We start from the raw sequence: 25,142 nt of genomic DNA, 5'->3' as shown, positions 1-25,142 counted from the left end.
TCTTGTTTCTGTCAGTCTGTGCTGAGTCAACCGCAGTGTAGTCGTGACTGCACGAGAGAGGGAGGAACGGATTATAACCGAGCAAAAATCGGTTCCCTTATCACACAAACATGTGAATCATCATTGCAACAGAGCCCACTTCACCCGTAACAATCGAGAAGACGCTGACTCATGAACAGCTGCCTAAAAAACCTAAAGCTCGACCAAATATGCGTCATGCAGCGGCAGACGCGTGACGCATTACAGCGTTTCAGTGACATCTGCTGGTGGGAAAGCGACACTGCATGTATAAGTCTCACAAACACACACACATCCGCTCACAGGGTAAAAAAAGATACCATGACACGAGATACAGCTCTCAGAGCATGATGGAAAACAAACAAGGGTTCTCAGTTTTAGACTGATGTAATGACCCTTTCGTTGACACATTGTGTTAACTGTGTACCCATAACTACCATAAACAAATCCAATGATTTGTTGATTTAATGACCATGAAGTTAAAATACTGAAACATTTAATTACACCTTGAATATATTTAAGTGTTTAACTTAATCATTAAGCTTTCAAAAAACAATTCTGGTTTATTTTTTTATATCATGTTTTTTTTATACATACCATTTTCATAATTATAAAGACCAAAGTATTATTAATTAATTTTTATTTTATGTTATTAAAGACTAAAGGGTCTACGGTGTTTCTTTCTGCGTGGGTTTCTTGTAACAACAAAATGGCTTCCTGCAGGTTTCTTACAATAAACATTGGTTTTGATTTGGTGGACATTTATTACTAATATTTCAAAACAAAACAGCCTCACTGCATATTTTTTATTATGCAAACAAAGATTATGCTAAACAACTTATAGCAAAGCAATTTTTTCAAGAATTTAAGTCTTTTAATAAGACTTTTCTTTTCCCTTTTATTACAATCTCTGAACAGCTAGACATTTTTAACTCTAAGCTTCACCAAAAACTTCCAAATGAATTTTCAGAAACTGAAAATACGTTCTTTTAGCAAGACCCTTTTTCTTTTATTACAATCTCTGAAACATTTTTTTAAACTTAAATATCAAAACAAATGTTAAAAAATTTCGGAATATTTTTATCATAAAATAGGTTTTTGATTTGCATTATAATGTACTTTTATGGGAATATAATTTTTTTCACCATTTTTTTTCAAAATACTTTTTTCCCCATTTATTATAATCTGAACAACTAGACATTTTTTACTTTAAGCTCAACTAAAATAAATAAGTAAATAAATAAAACATTTTCAGAAATTAAAAGTATGTTCATCATAACAGAGATTTTGAAATGCATTTTAATGTTTTGCAATAAAAAAAACATCTAATTAGAATCTCCAGTGTCCTTTTAATGAATATTATCGTGGGTAGTTTTCACCCTTTCCTTTAACAAGACTTTTATTCTCTCTTTTTTCTCTCTTTTTTTAAATTTTTTTTACAGTATCTGAGCCCAAAAAATATCAAAACAAATGTTCAGAAATTGAAAATGATGTTCATTTTGAATTGTATTTGAATTTTTTCATGAAAAAAGAGCATCTGTTTAGAAACCACAAGGTGCTTAATGAAAATAATTATAGGTCCAAGAGGTATAGTGTTGAATTAGGGAACAGCCTAAAGACTGATGACCTTTTCGTGCTTGGTGCTCCTGCCTGACCTTCTAGTGTAACTGGACCTCAGAAGCCGAGCATTACCTGATCCACAGCTGTAGTGACACGACAAAATGCTGCTGCACACCTGCTCAGGTGTCACTGTGAGCGAGAGCGAGAGAGAGAGAGAGAGAGAGAGAGAGAAAATAAGATATGAAGTCAGTCAGAAGGACAATTCTCAAGCTCTCCAGTTAGTCACCTTCAAATTTGCCCCTTCATTTCTCAATTTCTCCAAAGCTAATTTCACAAGCGGTCACTTGGATTGGAAATCACCTGGAATATTTCGTTCTTCATTCTTTCGAACAAGGATTAAACAGACCGAGGGCCTTGGATTCCCATTCACAACGTCACTTTTTCACTTCCTAAGTAGATCGGTGTCACTGTCGTCTCTCATTTGCCTCGTTCGTCCAAGATGAGAGGATGAAAGAACAGAGTCATGGCTTCTTATTCCCAGACCACAAGAGAGACGGAGCGTCCGGGATCAGAGGGAGGAAGCCGAGAGGAGAGGGTAAGGAAGCGTGACCAGCGGTATTTCATGTCTGAGTGTTTGCTGGTGTCCTTGTGTTTCAGATACTTTTAAATTATATCAAGGTTGACAAGGTGTATCTATCACATATATATATTTTATATATAATATAATATATTCTATATAGAATATATTTTAAAATGTGTTCCCTCTTATTATCAATATTTAAAAAAGTATTGCTGCTGTGGAAACAATGACACACTACCATTCAAAACTTTTAATAATACACATTTTAATAAAACCATAAACTACCATTAAAGATTTTGGCGTAATTTCACATTTCATAGGAATTTTCATAGTAATGAAAAAAATAAATGTATTCATCAAGACAAAAGTGACAGTAAAGACATATATAAAGTTATAAAAATTACAAATTTTATAAAAAGATCCATCACGGTTTCTTAAAAAATACTATTATTTAAAGTACAAAACTATTTTAAACATTAATAATAATAAGAAACATTATTAATATCTGAGCAGCAAGTCAGCATATTGGAATGATTTCTGAAAGATCATGTCATGTGACACTGAAGACTGGAGTAATGATGCTGAAAATTCAGCTTTCCATCACAGGAATAAATTACATTTTAAAATGTATTAAAATAGAAAATAGTTTGTATTAATATTTTATTGTTTTTAATGTACTATTGATCAAATAAATGCAGGTTTAGTGAGCATAAGAGACTTTAAAAACATGAACCAAAAACAACATAATTATACAAAAAAATGTGACCGATATTGTTTATACCTTGAAATCACATAAAAGTGTTTCTTTTTCGTCAGTCTTCACACCAACTTTCTCAGGATCTGGTAGAGGACGGCACTGGATCTAGAGCTCTTGAGCTGGTCTCTATCACAGAAGAGGACCTTCCCATTGTGGAGACCCCCAATACTTTCAACGTGAGCTCCTTCAGCAGTCAAAACAGCCATTCGATTCACTTCTACGACCCGGGCTCGCAGGACCCCCACGTCCCTATCGAGTTGCCTACTGTGGCGTCAGCTCCGCTGCCTGTGTACAACAAAGTCCACAACATTCAGATCCCACCCAGTCCAGGTGTGCCCGTCATCAAGGTCCAGCCCTTCTTGAATGGTAAGCAGGCTTCTCGTTTTCTTGGTGTGTTACAGGGTGTCAGTAAATTGGAATGGCTTCGGTGTGTGGTTTACATCGCCACCTCAGCTACTTGAGGTGTTAAAATGTGATCTAATCAGTCTTACTCCACTGACAGCACTGACCTTCAGCAGACTGATTTATTCAATCAATTATTCAATCTCTCTCTCTCTCTCTCTCTCTCTCTCAGGAGAGGACCTGTCAAACTTGAAATCGTTGTGTTGGCCGTACGTGTCTCGCAGATTGCTGGCTCTGCTTACCATGTTGGTCTTGCTTATAGTCTTGATTCTGTCATTAGGAATAGGTTTGGGAGGTGAGAGTGTTTTTTTTTTATATAATTTGCAATTTTTCACAACACAACATTTTTCCCAATTTAAGATTTTTTTGAAAGAAATCTTTTCTTTTTCTTTTGCTCACCAAGGCTGCATTTATTTGATCAAATGTTAATTCAATTTAAATTAACTGTTTTTTATTTGCACATATTTTCAAATATAATTAATTCCTCTGATGCAAAGCTGAATTTTGGAGCATCATTAATCCAGTTACTCCAATAACTGGAGTAATCTAGATATTAAGCAGCAACATTTTTCACCATAAAAGGTGAACATTGATTTAAAAAAAAAAAAAAATCTTGAGTAGCAAATCAGCATATTAGACTGATTTCTGATGGATCATGTGACACTGAAGACTGGAGTAATGACGCTGAACATTAGCTTTACATCAGGAATAAATAACACTTATATATATAACAAATATATTCACATATTGAGTTTGTATACAGTATATAGACAATAGAAGTAAAAGAAAAGTCCCCACCATGACGAAAAAAATTTATGTGTGAGCGTGTGTGTGTGTGTCTGTAAAGTTAGTGTCTTTCTTACTACTGAAACTCATCTTGAGCAGTGGGAACTGTAAATGTTTAATGATCTCTACCTATGAGAGTAGGTCACAGCTAACAGATAGTTGTTTTAAGTTCTCTTAGAAAGGAGTGTGTGTGTGTGTGTGTGTGTGTGTGTGTGTGTGTGTGTGTGTGTGTGTGTGTGTGTGTGTGTGTGTGTGTGTGTGTGTGTGTGTGTGTGTGTCTGTGTGTGTGTGTGTGTGTGTGTGTGTGTGTGTGTGTGTGTGTGTGTGTGTTTGTGTTTGTGTGTGTGTGTGTGTCTCAGTCACCATCATGCATTTTGAAAGCAGTCTCTTTGTCTCCAGTGGGTCTGGAGAGTTGCTCAGGAAAGTTTCACTGCATGTCGTCAGTTCGGTGTATCAGCAGAAAAGCTTTGTGTGACGGAGTCGAGGATTGTGGAGATGGAGAAGATGAACTCAACTGTGGTGGGCTGATCCTGTCTGTCTCTTCCTGACTTTAAGCACAAAATTTTAAAAAATCACCCTATGTATTGTTTTAATACACATTACTGTGAATAATGCATGTCATTCAAAAGAAATATAATATATATATATAATCAAACAACTTTCCAAACCAGTTTTGTCATCAGCCCATCTATAAGCAGATCTTACAAAATCATTCAAACCGGACCCAGATGTTAACCACTGAGAGCATGTGAAGCGTGCATGTCTTCACTGAGCCTCATCTCTGTCTGTCTGTCTCAGTGCGTGTGAGTGGCAGAAGCTCTGTGCTGCAGGTGTTCAGCGGGGGTTTGTGGAGGACTGTGTGCTCTGAAGGCTGGGATTCTCACCTGGGCTCCTTAGCTTGCAGACAACTGGGATACAACAGGTACAAACACAATTACAATGAATATTTATCATTTAAGTGTGTCGGGGCAGATGGATTGCCTTTTAGATAATATATGAATAAATATCATTGAATATTTATCATTTAAGTGTGTCGGAACCCCATGCAAACTTATATACTTGTCTTGTATCTCTGCTATAATTACAAGGCTGCTTGTTTTCAAACCAATAGATTAACATAGTGCCATTAGATTAAATTTAACTGAAACAACTATAAAAAATATTATTATTAAAATAAATGAAATTTTGCAGCAAAAAACAAAACAAAAAAAAACATTTCCAGTCATTTAAATTTCAGTTTCGAGAGCTGAATGTTCTTTAGGGTTTCCAGTATTTTTGACTAAAGAAGTTATATGTATAAGTTATATCTTTCTCTCTTTTTTTGTGATTCAACGGATAAGGATTACGGATTAGGATTTTTTTTTTTAAATATATATTTTTACCCACAATTTCCATTCAATGAAATATTTCTAACTAGGAACTATATATTTATTATATATTATATTAATTAAAATTTCCATGGCATTTACACATCTTGGATCTTCATTTCTGTTAACTAACAGCCATTTACACTGCCCATGTCTGCTATTTAGGGAAAATTCATTTTCCAGACTAAAGCAGGGATTTCCCCCTTTTAAACAGAAATATGGTGATACTCTTCTCGTGTGTGTGTGTGTGTGTGTGTGTTTTCTTGCACTGTGTGGGTGTCTATGAATAATAACGTGCCTCTGTTCCCAGTGGCCTCATTACCTGCATAGTTAATCCCATTAAATTCAGTCTGCCATTAAATGAAAGAAGTAAAAAACGTCATTGCAAACACTGTTTCACTTCAACTAGGTCAAGATGTTACATTTAACACCAACAATCTCCTGTCTTTAATTTAATTTTAGATGTCTGATCTTTTTGTTTGGCATCACTGTCTTTATTTTGCATCTTAGCATAAAATTTAGTAGCAGTTTTGGCCAGAAATAATGATTAATTCGAGTCCCTCGGGCAACGTCTCCTTAATAAGAGAACCGATCAACATCAACTGATTTCATCTTTTCAGAAGTAACAGCTTATGAATGAAAGTAAATAAGTGTGAAATTGAGATGGAAAGAGAGAGATATTTCTGTGTTGGGTATAAAAGGTTCAGTGGGTTTCTATATAGAACCCGAAAGAGCACTTTATGCCAAAAAGGTTCTATACAAGAAAACATGTCTTAAATTATAAAATGTAATTAAAATTATACATGAATTTAAACAAAACTAATTCAAACTAAATCCATAAAATAATTCCAAGATGGAAACCACTAAAAGGTTCTAAATATGAAGTGCTTGACAGAAACATTAAGGTTCTATATAGAAACTTTTCTTCTAAGAGTGTAGTTTTGTGTCTTTTAGCATTTAATAACTATAAACTTAATGAGAAGGTACTCAGTGCTCCAGCTTTAATATATGAGAGCACGTTATTCCCATGTAATTGTTTTGATTATACAGCCAATTTACACTGGATTCAAATTGTGCCATTTTAGTGTGTTCTAGTATTATCCCATCGATTCTTGGTAAAGTAACTTGGTAATAACTAGAGTAATGTCTCTTTTGTTCTCCTCTCTCTCTGATTGTAGTTACGTAAACTCTGCTGCCATTCCCATCTCCTCTATTGAAGCAGTATTTCAGAATAATCTAGTGGCTCTCAATATCAACCAAACAGCCCTCCCAGACACCTTCAAGATCCACAGCTCTTCATACGTTAGGTAAACCTTCTTTTATACAACTGCGTGCAAAAGCAACCGAATGTACCCTGCCAAAACAATGCATTAGTTTAACACTGTGGTTTCATTAAATGTCAAAATAAAGATTTGAGGGAATAATTTACATGTCTGTATATGTGCCTTCAACAGATATCATATATTTGGAGCACATGCAACGAGTGAGCAGTAATGTCTGATTCGCGAACAAATTACTCTTATGAACCAGTTCTTTTACTGATTCAGTCACAAAGATTTGCAACAGTTATGAACTGGCTTATGTTTACACGACAACGATGTACTAAAACCTGAAAAGTTTTTCCTTTGTATTTTTGAAGTTTTGATCCTGTTCAAACGGATCCACGAAAACGACTAAAATCGCTGTATTTTGCTGCCAGGCCAGTAGTTGGCGATGTCACTTTATAAAGAAACAAAACTTTTTCGTTGTTTACACAGAGCCGATAACAGTATCCATTTCAAAAACTTGCACTTTGAAACCTGTTTTCAAAAGTCTGGGTTTTCAGGCTCCCAAAAACGCTGCTGTTGTGTAAATGAACGGCAGAAAAGCATAAATAGTTTTACATAAAAAAAAAAAAGAAAAGAAAAATGAGTCATGTAAACAGCCCCTTTTTACCTCGTCTGATTCGAAATGATTGAACATGATGTTATGATGTAGCTCTTATTTTAGCTTTGTGAGACTTACATCAGATTGGTTGTTTTGTTTTAGTATTCTAAGCAACATTCAAATATACACTTACCTAAAGGATTATTAGGAACACATGTTCATTTTCTCATTAATGCAATTATCTAATCAACCAATCACATGGCAGTTGCTTCAATGCATTTAGGGGTGTGGTCCTGGTCAAGACAATCTCCTGAACTCCAAAATGAATGTCAGAATGGGAAAGAAAGGTGATTTAAGCAATTTTGAGTGTGGCATGGTTGTTGGTGCCAGACGGGCCGGTCTGAGTATTTCATAATCTGCTCAGTTACTGGGATTTTCACGCACAACCATTTCTAGGGTTTACAAAGAATGGTGTGAAAAGGGAAAAACATCCAGTATGCGGCAGTCCTGTGGGCGAAAATGCCTTGTTGATGCTAGAGGTCAGAGGAGAATGGGCCGACTGATTCAAGCTGATAGAAGAGCAACTTTGACTGAAATAACCACTCGTTACAACCAAGGTATGTAGCAAAGCATTTCTGGGCTACAACAGCAGAAGACCCCACCGGGTACCACTCATCTCCACTACAAATAGGAAAAAGAGGCTACAATTAGCAAGAGCTCACCAAAATTGGACTGTTGAAGACTGGAAAAATGTTGCCTGGTCTGATGAGTCTCAATTTCTGCTGAGATATTCAGATGGTAGAGTCAGAATTTGGCGTAAACAGAATGAGAACATGGATCCATGATGCCTTGTTACCACTGTGCAGGCTGGTGGTGTTGGTGTAATGGTGTGGGGGATGTTTTCTTGGCACACTTTAGGCCCCTTAGTGCCAATTGGACATCGTTTAAATGCCACGGCCTACCTGAGCATTGTTTCTGACCATGTCCATCCCTTTATGGGCACCATGTACCCATCCTCTGATGGCTACTTCCAGCAGGATAATGCACCATGTCACAAAGCTCGAATCATTTCAAATTGGTTTCTTGAACATGACAATGAGTTCACTGTACTAAAATGGCCCCCACAGTCACCAGATCTCAACCCAATAGAGCATCTTTGGGATGTGGTGGAACGGGAGCTTCGTGCCCTGGAGTTGCATCCCACAAATCTCCATCAACTGCAAGATGCTATCCTATCAATATGGGCCAACATTTCTAAAGAATGCTTTCAGCACCTTGTTGAATCAATGCCACGTAGAATTAAGGCAGTTCTGAAGGCGAAAGGGGGTCAAACACAGTATTAGTATGGTGTTCCGAATAATCCTTTAGGCGAGTGTATATATAAAAAGTTTGTTTTAAAACAATGTGGTCCAAATGTAAGGTTGAATGATGCAAATCTTTTCTTTTTTGAACCCGACTTTCCTTTCAAACAAGCAAAAATTATCATTTTAAGCCCAAATTTTGGAGCCCTGTGTTGATTATGATATTAATAGCAGTTGCTCTTTAGCTTTCAAATGAGCATTTCAGTCACTCTTTTCCTCAGGTCCAAATCAAATAGACGCGCAAGCCTGAGGAGGAAGTATTTAGGTCAAAGACTGTCAAATAAGATCAGCCCAGTGACTGACACATTACATGGCAGATCGTTCAGTACTGAAGTGTCTCTGCAGATATTGACGTTCAGGAGTGTTTTTGGTATCTGATAAAGCAGTCAGGACTGTGTTTGTGAGATATCTTACCTTCAGATGTATGAACGTCGGGTCGGCCTTATTCTTGGCAGCTGAGATGAGGTTTTGAGCAGAAAAAGAAAGGAGGCATCTTGACTCCATGCTGCAATAAAATGAGAGAGTTGTCATGACAAACCGATTTGCTTTTTAGAATAAAAAATAAATGGAGGCATTTAAATGAAACTAGAACAGTTAACTGAGTAGTTTAGTCAGACAGAACTATCGATTTCACTAAAAGTGTATTTTCTATTATTTCAGAAAGACTCTCTGCAGTTCTGGTATAGTGACAGCTGTCAAATGTATAGGTGAGTGGCTGATATTAATCTTTAAAAGATAAGCAATGAGTGTAATTGTTGCACAGTTTAAGTAGATCTTACTCTCATAAAAGTTAAGATTGTCTTCCTCTTGGTAATATTGTGTACATGACAAGTAACCACCCAGAACACTCTAGCAATGCCTTAACATCCACCTTGAATACACAGCAACCAAATAGCTTTACCGTATGTATAGTAAAACACTCACAACCACATAGCAACCTTATTTCAACGTGGCAGCAACATCCCAGCATTGTGTGTTGTTGTGTAGAGTGTGGTTCCACGCCAGCCGTCAGCAGTCGCATTGTGGGAGGAAACGTGTCGAGGCCCGGGCAGGTCCCATGGCAGGTCAGCCTTCACTACCAGAACCAGTATCTCTGTGGAGGATCAGTCATCAGTGAGCGCTGGATACTCACTGCTGCGCACTGTGTCTATGGGTGAGTATATCATGCAAAAACAGATCCAAGCTGGTTTATACTGGTTTTGTGTTGGTCCAGACTGGTTTATGATGGTCTATTGCTGGTCCAGACTGGTTCTGTGCGGGTCCAGACTTGTTTATAATGGTCCAGACTGATTTATGACGGTCTAGTGCTGGTCCAGACTGTTTGGTGATGATCTGGTGCTGGTCCAAACTGGTCTGAACTGGTTCTCTGCTGATCCAGACTAGTTTATGATGTTTTGGTACAGGTCCAGAGTATTTTTATACTAGTTTGATTCTGGTCCAGACTGGTTTACGATGGTTTAAAGCTGGTCCATTCTGGTTTATACTGGTTCTGTGCTGCTCTAGACTAGTTGGTGATGATCTGGTGCTGGTCCAGACTGGTTCTATGGTAATCCAGACTAGTTTATGATGGTCTGGTACTGGTTCAGATTGGTCTATACTGGTTCTATGCTGGTCTAGAGTCTTATGGTTGTCTTGTGCTGGTCAAGACTGGTTTATATCAGCTCTAAACCTGACTGGTTTATGATGGATCTGTTCTGGTTCAAACTAGTTTGTGAAGGTCTGTGACTATTTTATCCTGATCTGGTGTTGATCCAGACTCATCATTAATACTGGTTCTGTGCTGGTCCGGACTTGTTTATACTGGTTAGGTGCTGGTCCAGACTGAATTATGATGGTCTGGTGCTAGCCCAGGCTGGTTTATACTGGTTCTATGCTGGTCCACACTGATTTATTCTGGACTTATACTGGTCAAGTTTATACTGATTTTGTGCCGTTCCAGACTACTTTGTAATGGGCTGGTCCTGGTCAGGCTTTTTATGCTAGTCAGATGCTGGTCCAGACTGGTTTATTCTGATCTGATATTGGTCTAGACTGTTTTAACCTGGTCAGGTACCAGTTCAGATTGGTTTAAACTGGTTCAGACTCATTTATGCTGATGCTGAGCTGGTCCAGACTAAATTGTGATGGTCTGGTGTTTTATCTTGGTTTGGGGCTGGTCCACAACACTATTCTGTGTTGGTCCAGACTGGTTTATGCTGGTCTGGTATTAGTCCTGACTGGTTTATATTGGTTCTGTGCTGACCCAGACTGGTTTATTCCAGTTCTGTGCTGGTTCAAATTGGTTTATGCTGATTTTACACTGGTCCAGCATAGTTTAAACTGGCTCTGGGCTAATCCAGATTAGTTTATGATGGTCCAGTACTTACATTCGTGATTCTTTTTGTTCAAAGTTTTGCTCAGCCAGTGTTATGGACAGTGTATGCTGGGATGATAGACCAGCCATTGAGCGGATCTGAAGCTCTCTCTGTGGAGAAAATCATCTACCATGCGAACTTCAGGCCAGAAGGACTCAGCTACAACATAGCACTAATAAGGCTTAAACTACCTCTGTCTTTCAACGGTAACAATTTGCTTTTTGTCACTGGCAGAAATATTTGTAAAATAGATGGGTTTAAAAGCATGATTTTAACGAAATGTATCTATTTATTTATTTTTTGCCCCAGACCAAGTAGCCCCCATCTGTCTGCCTAGTTACGGCAAGAGCTTTGAGGATGGACAGATGTGTTTAATCTCAGGCTGGGGAGCAACAGTGGATGGTGGTGAGTGTAGATCCATCAGCTGTTAGTAAAACATTTTTTAATAAAATAAATAAATAAATTGAGCTCCTGATTGACTGGAATCTCTTCTGCAAATGCTTGCGGTAAACAAGTTTCACAGCTTTTGTAGACATGTTGAGTACTATATTGTCTTGTATTTTTGGAGTTGACTCTTCAGAATGCACATGTGTGTGTGTTGTGCAGGAGAGAACAGTGTGTCCCTACATGTCACTCAGGTCCCGTTACTGTCCGGCAGAGAATGCCACAGACAGGGTCTGACCTCATGGAACATCTGTACAGGATACTTGGATGGTGGTGCTGGTACATGTCAGGTATTGCGTCTTTGTGTCATCATAATTAACTACAATAGTCATTATTGAAACAAGTACACTTGAATGTATTTGCACCTTAGTTTGATCCCTAGTCTTCTGTCTGTAGGGCGATAACGGAGGGCCGCTGGCCTGTCAGGGGTCCGGGTGGACATTGGTGGGGACAGCCAGCTGGGCTGAGAGCTGTGGGCAAAAAAACAAACCAGACGTTTACACCAGCATAACTAAAGCTCTCACATGGATTCAGCAACAAATGGAGGTAAAGAACAGAGTTTTTCTAAATAAAAAATAAAAAATTACATATACAGTATATATAGTTGATTATTCCAAGCAGCAGAAGCATTATGCCATTGAGATATAACAGGTAATTATTAAGCAACGGTTATAGTGAACATTTATATTTGATAAGCTGAGAGACAAATAAGGAGTTAAACCATTAGGACCTATAAATAGATCATTACCAATTTAAATTTTGTTTTGTTGTTTTTTAACAACAGTGAAAAATGTTCATTAATAGCATCTCAAAACAAACATCATTAATCAGACAATATATTCAATACATTATAGGCCTAGCATGAATTGCTTAAGGTTTGTGGTGGGAATGTCTGGTGGGAAGCTCACCATGTTCACATTTAATCATCCTCTTTTTCCTTTGAATTTTGACCGTGGGAGTACTTAAAAAAACATATTTTAAAAAAGCAAGTATTAACTAAATGCAATTATGATGTTGATGACACTTGTAAGATTGTGGACAAATGTATAAACTGGGGGAAAATGATTGAATAATAACTGTAAATGACACAGTCATAGTTACCTAGGCATCTGAGTTAGTGACGGAGCCTGGAAGAGTGACATTCAGTTAGAAGATGGCAGTTGAACTTTATTCTCATTGTATAATTAGCACTTGGATTTATATTCCATTAACTTTGTTTCCTGGCTGTCTTGGTTGATCATTGGTAAGTGTGTTTGTGCGGATGAATAACTTACAGACTTCCAGCTCCTCAGGGTCTTTTTGACCTTTCAAATGTTTTTCGGAACACCAGAGTCATCTAGAGGCGATTGTGTTGTACTGTTCTGCACCTTCTCAAGCTCTCAGCAGTTCATTGAGCCACAGACGCAATACAAACACCATTCAATCCATTTGTTTAGCATATGATTGTATCCCTAGCCATTCATTGGGTTTTCATTTTATGCTCAAGTCATTTGATATTAAAGTTTTACAGACTTATATTTATGGGTACACTGGTATTTAAGAAATGCAAATAATAGTTTTAATTTTATTTATTTATTTTTTAACAGAAAGAAGAGGATCAGCGTCGTTAAGCGCCTCATGGTGGACGAGCTTCTGCTGACTTACATATTTCCATAACTAACATATGACATTACCATATCCAACATGGCTAATGAAGGAGAAATGTCATGGTAATATGTCATTATATATATATATATATATATATATATATATATATATATATAAATAAACCAATATGGCTTATGAAGGGGAATCATTTTGAGTCTATATATACAGTATATATACATATATAGACTCAAAATGATTCCCCTTCATAAGCCATGTTGGTTTGATTCTACTGACCAGAACGAAAATACAGTAAAATAATTTTTTTTTTGGAGTTTAAACACTTTATTTGTAAAATGCTATTTATTGTAATTTTTTATTTGTTTATTTCGGTCCAAATATTTATCATTTATTTGATCATTTATTTATCCATGCATGTCAATACGTTTAAGTGAATATATTTTTGTATGTAAGGCCAAATGTACACACTTAACATGTGATGCATTTACCATTCTCATTCAATTTATTAATGTTATTAAGACATTTATGTATTAAAATGATGTTCTTTAGGGGCCATTTACACGACACAGTTTTCAACTAAAAATGGAAAACAAATGTGTTTTGGTCATTTATTTACACATCAATGCCTGAAAATGCAAACTTTTGAATTAGTGAACTAGTGTTCGCCAACTACTGGCCTGGCATGAATAATAAATCTTTTTGAGTCGTTTTCATGGATCCATGTGAACTGGGATCATTATGACAACATTGTAAAAAAAAGCAAAGGAAAAACCTTTCCACTTTTAGTACATCGTTGTCGTGTAAACGTACCTCAAGTCTCTATTCTGCTCTTCCAAATCTCTGCATTCTTGCCTTCCACTTTTTGAAAATGTACAAAAAGTGTTGCAAAATGAGTAAATGCTAAACTATATTGGAGTAACAAATCCAATTAAAAATGGACCAATAATAATAAATAAACTTTCTATGAACTACATTACAATTTCACCCCAAGCCAAATGATTTATTTGTTTACGCTGCCGACATTAGTGAAGGTTACACTAAAATACTCTCTCGGCCCTGACATGACCTCTGATGTCATACTACAGGATGCACAAACAAATCACAAATCACACGCAAGTGCCTTCAGGTACAGTGTTCTTTATTACAAAATGAAGAGACTGAAAGGCAAATCTGTGTGTGTGTGTGTGTGTGAGAGAGAGAAAAGAGAAAAATGCTCAAAGTCCAGCGTTTAAACCTCCTCATGCTAAGCTAACAGAGTTGACTTTCTCCTTCTGGGTTAGTCATCTGACTGATGGGATCACAAGACTAATGCTGGAAATGAAAAAGCCACTCAGTACTGACAGCCCTAAAGCACATACTGAATACGCTAAAAAATAAAACAGGATATATGAGCTCAATTAAGTGACCGCTGCAAAAAGAAGAAACTGGAACAAACCAAATTTTATATCAGCTTCTATTGTATTGAAATATACCATCAAGATTTTACTAACAGCTCAACTGTACCAATCTCATGGAGTTTAAACTGATAGATTTGTATTTCTATTTGTGAGCATACGGTATGTTTCTAAAAAATAATATTGTATGTTTCTTTACAATAATATATGAAAAAACATGCAATCAATCCTTAAATATTGAAAACATTTGTTTTATCCACTTTGTTATGGTGAAAAACATGTTTTCCTGTGAAGACTCTAGGAACTGTCCATGTTAACGTGGAATAAAAAAAGAAATCAGTCATAAATGTTTGAGCTGAAGGGTTTTAACATCAAGGATGCGTCCCTTTGCTGAAAAATATACATTAATACAAAGTCTTGTTGACGCCCCTTCTCCGTTCAACTTCGGTTAATATAATCATTTAAAAGAAATAACATTTCCTTCTCATACAACAATTACAGGCATTGAATGTCGCAAACAATAATCACGACCTTGCAAAATATCATTTTTGGACACGGTATCCATGTCGATTGCACAGGAAGTGACATCAGAGACCGTCTCACATTGCGGCATTAGAAATGTAAAAATGTAAGGCTTCAGAGTTTATGCCTTCAGCGTACAGTATAATCCATTCTTTGTACTTTGTACTAAGTAGTTCCCACAAACCTCCTGCACGTTAAAAGTGTTTTTTTTGTGTGTCTTTTTCATACATAAATACTCCTTACAAAACATACCAAACCAGAGCAAAACAAACAAATGGAAAAAAACAAAACAAATTGGCACCCATCAATTTTGATAGTGTACTATAAAAATAGTTCCTTCTTTTTCCTGGTGCCTGATTAAAGCAAACACAGGCATGCAAGAGACGAAATCTCATTGTCACAGTATCTGAGACCATGAGGATAAGTACATCTGAATCACCCAGCATCACAATTTTTTTTATTTCCTTCTTTTTAGCTCTTTCAAAATGTGCTTTGAACACTTTCTTTAAGTTTACAGTATCATACAAAAAGTGCACTCGGCTAACTGTGTCGAAAATGATTTGTGTGTTCCACCGTGAGAGACTTGTGCTTTTGTCTTGGCTTTTTACCTGTGTGTGTGTGTGTGGGTTGTTTCGGCGTGTGTGGCTTTAAGCCCTTATCTCTGTACTCCAAACAAGCTGTTTGACAGCTTGAGGATGTGTGCTGTGACCTTCAACACGCCAGCCGAGGTGTTTGTGTGAATGTCTCTTAGTGCTCTAATGCTCCTTAAACGTCTCTCTCTATATACTATATACGTTACTGTGAGAGTGTGTGCGTGTGTGTGGTTCAGTCCCTACTACAGCGAGTCGCTGGTCTCCAGGCCCAGCCTGGTCATGTCGGCGTGAGAAGGATCATTGTCCTCGTCCTCTTCGTCGTCTTCATCATCATCATCCTCGCTGTGACCTCCCATCATGACCTGCTGCATTGCCAGCGTAGCTCCATCTGATGAGAGAGTCTGTAGTCCGTCCTCACCCACACCGACTGTTACTGTGGTACCTGAGTATGACAACCATATCAGTCAAATATATAAGGTATATTCACATACAAACAAAACTCATTTGTTCTTGCTGAAGCTCAAACGTGCTGCGCAACACGAGAATGAACCTCATTGGTTCTCAAACATCGAGCGAACATGCTAGAGCTTCCGTTTTCCACAACTAATGTGTGAGTTGATCAATGTTTATATGTGAATAAAAGCCTAAATTCAATGTTCATCATATAAAGTGATCGAGTCTCTTCGGAAAATTGGGACTAAACCGCTCGATTCATATCCATTAGTTTTACGATCTCTTTATGAACTTTTTGAAGCGTCAATGTGGTAGTTGCGTAGACTGTCAATGGAGGGACAGAAATCTCTTAAGTTGTGTTTTGAAGATGAATGAAAGTCTTACAGGTTTGGAACGACATGAAGGTGTGTAAATGATGACAGAATTTACATTTTAGGCTGAATTAACACTTTAACTGTGTGAGTTGTGTAAAGGAAATCACCCCTCTTACAACTTAAAATGTACCCCTGCACCCTCAAACTAACTAATACTCTGTGCAGTTTTAATCAATGATGTCTAAAGCGCCGTACCGTCTTCCATGGTGAGCTGTTGCTGGGTCACAGAGGAGGCGAGGGAGTTGGGCCAGAAGCGTTGTAGGGGTCGTGTCTGGGGCGTCTTCTTTTTGCTCTTGGGTGTGTCTGAGGAGCTGGCATCCAGCATAGGCTGAAGGATCCGTCGTCGAGCGTTAATAAACCTGGAGACATTGAGCCAATCAGAGGAGATCCAGATGACTACCCTGACCGTACATATGTATAAAGTGTGATAACTCACCAGTTGTTAACCTGCAGCAGCGTGAGGTTGGTCTGCAGGGCAATCTGTTTCTTCTCATCTTCTGTAGGATATGGGTGCTGGGAGGGACAGAAATAAGGTGGTCTTACAACTTCTCTCTTTTGGATAGTGTCTGTATTTTTACTCTTTATATGTTAACTTTCTCTTTCTCCACTTCATCTGAACAATGTCTCTCTGTGGGCCGCCCATCTAAACAGAAGAGCTGCCCGCCAGGCTCTTCAGTGATCAGTGCAGCGTCTCCAGAAGCTCAGTCATATGAGCAGCTGACATTTGTGAGAGTGTGAATGTACGTGTGTGTCTGCTTCACGAGCCAGTCATCCACACCTACCGGCTCACTTAATTCATCTATACATTTAAAAAAAGAACACTGCAGTTCTTACGAACAAAATCAACTTCAAGCAGTCAGAATGTTTTTTTCTCAGCTTGAGTAGCTCTGTGGTCTGATAAATGTGTAGTTTTCATTGTATATAAGCAGATTCAGTGAACAGCACAACAATTAAAATGTTCAGCTATATTAAGAGATTAAATTATTACATTAAAATAATCCAATTATTCATAAAGAACAAAAGTTTTTATATAAAAAATATTGCGCATATTTTGCAGCATAAGTCATTTTCATTGTGTTTAGTGCTGCACGAGTCTGGATAAATTGAGAATCACAATTTTATTTTGTTTAGAATATAGATTTTCTCACAATTCTGAATAAACAACTAAACAAAACGGTCTTAAATTTAATTAATTTTAATTAATTACTTAAAATGGTTTGAATGAAAGATTCAATGACTCGCACATAGACTTCACTTGTTTCATTACTGGATGAATCTGCGTTTTTGAGCGAATCTCTTGAAATAATTATTCAATGACGGCCTTTTAACGATTAATCATTCAGCTCTAATAGTGTTTAATATACACTAGCGTTCAAAGGTTTAGGGTCAGGCACTTGATTTTACTGCTTGATCAGATTGTGAATAATTGTCTTGATGCAGCAGGGTTTAAAAAAAGAAAAGAAAGATGACTTGATGACTGTGTGAATAGTGAAAAATCAACTGTGATCGATCACTCTTTCTGTGAATAGGCTATTAGACTGGCCCAACACTATAAAACTGTGAAGGACAGAAGAATCTGACTTACACCAATGTGCTGGAAGAGCCAAGAGCGCATGACGTTGGTGGCGTGTTTGGGCAGGATGCCTCTCTTGGCCTTAGACGAGCTGTCCTCCTGACTGAAAAAGCTCAGATCCTGGTTCAGCTGCAACTGAAGCTGTGGGCAAACCAACTCAGCTGTCAAGAGTATGTGCTAATGCCATCCATAATGTAATAGATAATGAAGCTGTGCTGCTAAATAGTTGGATCAGCACATATTGAGCCAATCAAAGAAACTCTTAATTCTGGAATAAAACTGCATGACATGAGTGTGTTTGGTGACGATCTCTCACCTGTGAGTTCTGGATGCGTATTGTTCCAGGTGACAGAGTCTGTGTGACCACCTGTCCCTGTGGAGTAACAACTGTAACGGGCTGATATACGGTACCACCTGGACAGAACAAACACACGCTCACAGAGTCAACGAAAGAAAACGGACTAAGGAAGAAATCATGAAAAAAAAAATGGAATAAAACATTTAAGTTATTAAATTATTTACAAAGATACAAAGTGTTTAATATACATTGGCATTCAAAGGTTTAGTTTCCGCGTTACAGTGTATTGTACATTTAAGTACTGAGTAATAATAATGAACTACATGTACTTATTATAGGGTTAGATTAGGGCATGCTTTAGGGTTAGTTGCATGTAATTATGTATAATTTATAGTAATTACTATAGTAACTACACTGTGCATAGTGCACTGTAAAATAAAGTTCCCAAATAATTTTTTTCCCCTGAAATAAATCAATTATTTTATTCAGCAAGGACATTAAATATATCAAACGTGGTAGTAAAAATCCATTTATTACAAAAAAATAATTCATCAAATAATCCTGAAAAAAAGGTATCACGATTTCCAAAGACTGTTTTCAAAATTGATAATAAGAAGAAATGTCTTTTGAGCAGCAAATCAGCATATCAGAATGATTTCTGAAGGATCATGTGACACTGAAGACTGGAGTAATAGATTGCAACAGTCTGGTTCCAGTAGTAAAAAAAAAAATTCATTTCCTCCATAGGAAAATTTATTTTTAACGATAACTTATAATCCTTGAAAGACAGACCTACTGTGAGCTACAAGGTTGTTAATCGATGGTATTTGCTTCCGTTGAAGCCGTCAGCCAGCATTATTTCAACTTAGTTTTAAAATAATCGTGTTTAACGGTGAAATTTGTGGTGAAAAGCTACATTACCCATATGCTGTACAGAAAATTCCACTAATCAGAGTTGAAACAAGCAAAAAGCTCTTTAGCTCCGCCCACTACAATGGAGCACTACGAATGATGAATGCCTCTCAAATACTTAAGTACTTGTAAATGTGTATATATTATATATATTACAGTAAACAAAATAAAATATACATTATATATATATATAAAATCAACATTTTTAAATACGTAGTTTTATTTATCTCCATTCTTTTTTAATTTGCTTATGCTGTTTGCAATGCTTTATTGGATTGTAGTTCTTTCCCTCACTAAAGCCTTTAAGCACACTGTCTTGTACCTTTGTATCTTTGTCCGATTTTCAAATACTTTTTTGTTTCAAAGTATTTAATGTTATGATTCACCTCATAGCTTGTTGGCTTTGTTCATGGCTTATAACGGTTTACTGAAGACTTTTTTTTCCTTTTTTTAAATTCTATGGTAGAAATGAATGGAAAAAATACTTCGGGAACCAGTGCCGCTATCACACTATATTACTTCTTCTACCCCAATACAAGAGAGTGGCAACATATCGATTACATTTAAGCTATTAGTTGTACTGTATTCATCATTGAAGTGAACATAAACGCTGTTTGCAACCTGTTTTACTTCCATAATGCAATGGGATATTCAGTGCGTAGAAATGTTGGCATGGCAAATGTGAGACCTAGGAAGTAATCAGACTAAGAAAGAAACACGGAAGAGTAAAACAATCAACAAACCTGTTACCACCTGTGTGGGGTTTACAGTTGTGACAGTAACGTTGCCCTGTTGTAAAGCCGACGCTGGTACTACAATACCTTGTGAACTCATGGCTCCAGTGAACGAGCTCAGCGGCTGCGAGGAGAACATGTGCACAACGGTTATTTTCTGAGCGAAGATGGAGACAGATTTCAACAGTGTCCCTGAATGTACCTGTGTCTGTGTTGGCGAGTAGGGACTTCCCGGCTCTCCGCTGAGCAGAGTCTCACTGTTCATCTTGGTCTTGAGGCAGGCGATGTAGCGGCTGCAGAAATCTTTACACAGGTCGTTTACCTTCTCCAGCTCCAGCAGGTGAATCCGTAACACCTGGATGGCCTTCACCATCTGACCCCAGTGAAAACGTACAGTACATCTAACAAGCGTTTAGATAATGACTATTTTCATTTGTATCCCGATGGACTCTAATGAGAGTGTGAAAATTATTCACTTAGGACAATGTTTTGATTAAGCCAGTAAAATTTTATACCATTCTGTCAAAATAAAAAAAGCACTAAAAACTAAAGCCTGTCCTTTTAAATGCTACAAGTGAATTTAGACTTCACATCATTATAATGTACAGAATGAAAAATGGAAATTCATTTTGAGACTTAAGTGTTATTAAATTCACAATGTTTTGAAATATGAACTTAAAGTGAGTGGTAGTTGACGGCAAAAGTAATCAATATGAGGAAATAGTGGAAATAAACATGCATGCTTAAATATCCAGTGCCGACTGCTATTGATAAATTAACAAAATGATTAATATTGCCCAATAACTGATATACAATGCATCCCTAAATATACACTACCATTCAAAAGTTATGGGTCAGTATGTTTCATAAAAGAAATTAATACTTTTATTCAGCAAGGATGCATTATATTTATCAAAAGTGACAGTAAATTTCATATAAATGTTGTCCTTTTTAATTTTCCATTCATCAAAGAGTCCTCCGGGGGGGTTGTTAATGGTTTCCACAGAAATATTAAGCAGCACAAACTGTTTTCAACTGATAATGATATGAAATGTTTCTATAGCAACAAATCAACATTTTAGAATGATTTCTGAAGGATCATGTGACACTAAAGACTGGATTAATGATGCTGAAAATTCAGCTCTGACATCACAGGACTGAATTAGATTTTATAATATATATATAAATAAAAAAACAGTTATATTATATTGAAATAATACTGATAAACAATATTACTGATTTTACTTGTATTTGTGATAAAAAAATAAAAAAATAAAAACCAGCCTTGGTGAGCATTACTGACCCCGAACTTTTGAATGGTAGTGTAAATATTTTAAAAACCTGCTTAAATAATTGATCAGAACTCCAGTTTAATGGCAAGGTGCTTCTTACCAGATTGTCCAAATCGGGGTCCTCGCTGAAGAACGCCTTCCCTTCTTTCTCCTGGTTTCGCACAAAGTTCTCAATATCCACATCGAAACTGGCCGAGGTCACGCACTCCGAGCTCTGAGTGGATTGCTCGCATTTCTCAAAGAGCAGTGCCAACAGGGGGAACAAGGGGTGTCTGACAGTCAACAAACACATCGCTCTTTTAAACACAAGTAGACATCCAAGAGCAATTTTTAAAAAACTCACCACAAGAAAAACAGGAAGTTACCTGTAAATGGCCGTCTTGTAGACCTCCATAGGAGACTGTGGCTCAGACGGTGCTGAGCTGCTCTCCTCTTCCTCTCTCTCCTCCTCCTCCTCTTCTTCCTCCAACCTCTCCTCCACTTGTCCCGCCGCCTGTTCTCCCACTTGCATCTGCATGGGACAGAGAGGGGGGGGTGGATAGAGAATGAATGTGTGAGGTATGTGGAAGTTAGCAATGTCAGCTGGCATGTCTGCGGGCGGTAACGTCCGTGTGTGGGCTCAGGCTTCTATGAGAAACACAGTCTCTCTGTCACAGAGCCGACGAGACCCCGAGGGTCGACATGGGGTTTCAAATCACATTAGAAAAACTCGTTATTAACAAAAGAGCTTCTCTCTCAAATCTCAGACTACTCTATCTTTGTCTGTCAGATTTAGAAAGGTTTCACAGATTTAACAGAATGGTTTTTCACATTAGTTTCAGGCTGTTTAGCAGAAAAAGAGAGGAAATAGAAAACTACCTTGAGTGACTGTTTGACGTAACATGCAAGATATCCAGATCAGGGTTGTTTTAGGTGACTAAAAGCATAAACATTTCTGTTACTTGAAATGAAATAAAAGTTAACTGAAATAAAGTCAAATATAAAAGAAAATATTTTATTGAACTATTTGTCAAGGCAACATTCGTCAATTTTATTTAGTTTAACTTGATGTACTAAAATAACTAAAAAAAATAAAAAATATTATATATATATATTTAAAATTACAAAAACAGCTAAATCACTAAAATGAAAAATTTTTATTTGGAAAATATTAATAAAAACTATAATAGAACCTCAATGATACTAAAATAACACTGATCCAGAAATCTTGTATAATTGTAATGCAATAATCCATTCATATATTAAAATTATAATATATTATACACAGTGGTTTCTTTTCTCATTTGTACAGTTTTTTTTCTTTTCTTTTTTTGTACATCATAGTTGGACAGGCCCACATGATTGAGTGCATGTGATGGAGAGCAACAATAGTGTTGATTGAAAAGGGGGAGATGTTAAAAATATTTCACGACTGCTGGAAAATCTCGGGTTAGTCTCGAGTCTCTCTATCTCTCCATCCGATACCGCAGAGGGTCAGACTTCCCAGAATTCACAAGCATCAATCTCAGAGTGTGAGATGTTAGACTTGCATGTTTACAAAATGTTCATTGATTTTTTTTATTGCAATATAAAGATGGTTATCACTTTATTTAAAGTTTTTTGTTTTGTGTGAATGTGTTTAATTGAACTTTTAAAGGAATAGTTCATCCAAAAATGAAAATTATCCCATAATTTACTCACCCTCAAGCCATTCTAGGTGTATATGACTTTCTTCTTTCAGCCGAACACAATCAGAGTTTTATTAAATAATATCCTGGCTCTTCCGAGCTTTGTAATGGCATTGAATAGTGCCCGTGTTTTTTTTTTTGGAGCTACATAAAATCGATCTCTATTCAATGCCATTACAAAGCTGGTAAAAGCCAGGATGTTATTTAATATAAGTCTGATTGTGTTCGGCTGAAAGAAGAAAGTCATATACACCTAGGATGGCTTCAGGGTGAGTAAATTATGGGATAATTTTCATTTTTGGATGAACTATTCCTTTAAAAGTTCAATTAAACACATTCACACAAAACAAAAACAGTGATCCATTGGCTGTTTAAGGAGCTACTAGCTCTTAAGCAACACAAACCTGTTCAGCCTCTTGGTAATCCTCCATGGACACCGATGGGGATGTCATCATAGTTACTGTTGCAGTGGACAATGCTTGGGCATTCTATAAAGCTGATCTTCAGCACTTCTAAACTGCCACAACAAAGAGAAACATTTATGTGGAAGAGCTACCAAACAGCATTAAAACCTGCCACTCTTTACTATATAGTGGAAAATGAGAAATATGCAACTATAAGCATTGAATATGATCTTATCTGTAGGTGTATAACACATAATTGTATTAATTTTATAAAACTTTTGCATTTAATTTACTGCATTAGGGCCATATAGTGTTTACTGATATATATATATATATATATATATATATATATTGGCCAGGCCAAGAAATTAATATTTAAAGCTACATTATCATTGATAAAAGCCGTTATAAATGACCTACCAACGTGACCACTTGGACAAATAACAATAGTTTTACAATCAGCCTTAACTAACTATGAAAACAATTAGTTTTTTTGTTCTCAAATGTTTAAATGGTTATAGTAAAAATGTCAACAAATGTTTTGTTGTGTGTGACACACACACACACACACACACACACACACACACACACACACACACACACACACACATATATATATATATTAGTGTTGTCAAATTGATTAATTGTGATTAATCCTATCTAACATAAGTTTGTGTTTATATAATATGTATATGCCTACACACACACACACACACACACACACACACACACACACACATATTTATATATGCATATAAACACATCCAATATGTATATGTATGTATATATACCGTTAAAACCCGACAGTTTTATTGCATTTTCTGCATTCGCTGTGAATAAAGTTTATGCGTTGCATAAGTGACAAAACATAAAACTATTGTTTTATTTATAGAATAAGATTCATGTGCTTCAAAACAAACCTATGCTGAATTGGATAAACATCTGCGGTGGTCTTTGAGATCAGCCGTATAAATAGTAACATCGTTAAATGTATCTGCACTGCAATACGACTTCAATGAGTGATTCACTTTGAACAGAACTGAGAATATCTACATTTTAAAACATCATCGATTCTCTTATAACGTTCGGGGGTGATTCCTTTCTGGTAATGTGGTCGAATATATCTTCGTATTTTTCTTCAGCCACAGATGACTGTATCTCATTCTTTCTATTACTGTAGGCGCCATGTTTGTACTGAGCCTCTGTTCGGGTTCAAACCCATTGCCTATATGTTCATATCTAACTTAGTGTTTTATTCATCCATAAGAACCGCTGGCGCAATCAATATACAATTATATTACGTAACTACGTCATAACGAAAAACATCAGCGTTCTTGAGTTGTCGCTGACTTATAAAATTATCGTCGCTGTCTCTTTAAAAATAATAAAAAGCCTGCCCATAATCGCCTATCAATCAATCTAAGGGACATCGGGCTATCCCTCCCCACCAGTGCAGCCGCCATTCGCACTTCTACAAAAGATCATAAAAAAAAGAGCTGGGCCTTGACTGTGTCTCGAGCCAGAAATTCTCCCCCGAAACCGCCGTCCAAACATCTGATTTCAGGCTCAAACCATCCTGACCGCGCGCCTCCCGCGGAAGCTCGATCTTATGTGCCGAGTGCATTTTTAGTGTGCGGCCCAGATCGCCTGATTGATAGGGAGTCGGAAAAGAAGATTTTGAGTGACAGCTTACCTTAGTGCCAATCTTCGTCACAATGACAAGCGGCTGCAGCAATCGGGACCCGCAGTTCTTCCATGTCGTCACAGCGTAACGGCACGCAGGCAACTTTGCTCATGAATATTAATGAGGAGGGAGGAGACATTAA

The 25,142-nt window shown here is 37.0% G+C and overlaps 3 protein-coding genes across 9 annotated transcripts in view; 1 reads left to right on the top strand and 2 right to left on the bottom strand.

Moving 5' to 3' along the window:
• The window catches only part of pdxkb (pyridoxal (pyridoxine, vitamin B6) kinase b), a 30,877-nt gene extending 29,114 nt beyond the window's left edge, over positions 1-1,763 (bottom strand). The window contains exon 1 of the mRNA XM_077246226.1: positions 1,711-1,763. The gene's annotated coding sequence lies outside the window, so the exon portion shown is untranslated. The remainder of the gene's footprint in view (positions 1-1,710) is intronic.
• Positions 1,764-2,101: 338 nt separating this feature from the next.
• Positions 2,102-13,204, top strand: tmprss3b (transmembrane serine protease 3b). The gene is made up of 13 exons (XM_077246953.1): positions 2,102-2,173; positions 2,996-3,281; positions 3,490-3,612; positions 4,503-4,622; positions 4,902-5,025; positions 6,649-6,777; positions 9,358-9,404; positions 9,685-9,850; positions 11,088-11,257; positions 11,361-11,456; positions 11,658-11,785; positions 11,892-12,041; positions 13,082-13,204. The coding sequence occupies exons 1-13, from the start codon at positions 2,102-2,104 to the stop codon at positions 13,103-13,105; spliced, it is 1,635 nt and encodes a 544-aa protein (XP_077103068.1). The 3' UTR covers positions 13,106-13,204.
• Positions 13,205-14,219: 1,015 nt separating this feature from the next.
• Positions 14,220-25,137, bottom strand: pknox1.2 (pbx/knotted 1 homeobox 1.2). Of its 7 annotated transcripts, none has more exons than XM_077246222.1 (11): positions 25,010-25,137; positions 23,317-23,429; positions 21,611-21,756; positions 21,346-21,517; positions 20,156-20,326; positions 19,963-20,077; positions 18,326-18,423; positions 18,022-18,150; positions 16,873-16,949; positions 16,632-16,795; positions 14,220-16,051 (listed from the first exon to the last, which is right to left on the bottom strand). In XM_077246222.1, the coding sequence occupies exons 2-11, from the start codon at positions 23,365-23,367 to the stop codon at positions 15,852-15,854; spliced, it is 1,323 nt and encodes a 440-aa protein (XP_077102337.1). In that variant the 5' UTR covers positions 23,368-23,429; positions 25,010-25,137; the 3' UTR covers positions 14,220-15,851. The 7 variants fall into 7 exon arrangements, with proteins under 7 accessions (XP_077102337.1, XP_077102338.1, XP_077102339.1 ...); XM_077246223.1 differs by having other exon boundaries at positions 23,317-23,424; positions 25,010-25,115; XM_077246224.1 differs by lacking the exon at positions 25,010-25,137 and adding an exon at positions 24,237-24,976.
• Between the last annotated feature and the right edge of the window lie 5 nt (positions 25,138-25,142).

Source organism: Siphateles boraxobius, unplaced genomic scaffold, assembly GCF_051911475.1.
Source record: "Siphateles boraxobius isolate OS27281-9 unplaced genomic scaffold, OSU_SipBor_1 29, whole genome shotgun sequence".
Lineage (NCBI taxonomy): Eukaryota > Metazoa > Chordata > Actinopteri > Cypriniformes > Leuciscidae > Siphateles > Siphateles boraxobius.
The sequence above is the reverse complement of the archived record's forward strand: the minus strand, read 5'-3'. Positions and strand labels throughout refer to the sequence as shown.

What these genes read in the sequence shown, in the direction of transcription:
- tmprss3b (XM_077246953.1), top strand. Translation starts at nt 2,102, where the DNA reads ATGGCTTCTTATTCCCAGACCACAAGAGAGACGGAGCGTCCGGGATCA. An exon ending in GCTGCGCACTGTGTCTATGG is followed by an intron (nt 9,851 to 11,087) that starts GTGAGTATATCA and finishes TTTTGTTCAAAG; the next exon opens with TTTTGCTCAGCCAGTGTTAT. An exon ending in GTGGTGCTGGTACATGTCAG is followed by an intron (nt 11,786 to 11,891) that starts GTATTGCGTCTT and finishes TTCTGTCTGTAG; the next exon opens with GGCGATAACGGAGGGCCGCT.
- pknox1.2 (XM_077246217.1), bottom strand. Translation starts at nt 23,367, where the DNA reads ATGATGACATCCCCATCGGTGTCCATGGAGGATTACCAAGAGGCTGAA. An exon ending in ATTACCAAGAGGCTGAACAG is followed by an intron (nt 21,757 to 23,316) that starts GTTTGTGTTGCT and finishes TGTCCCATGCAG; the next exon opens with ATGCAAGTGGGAGAACAGGC. An exon ending in TACAAGACGGCCATTTACAG is followed by an intron (nt 21,518 to 21,610) that starts GTAACTTCCTGT and finishes GTTGACTGTCAG; the next exon opens with ACACCCCTTGTTCCCCCTGT.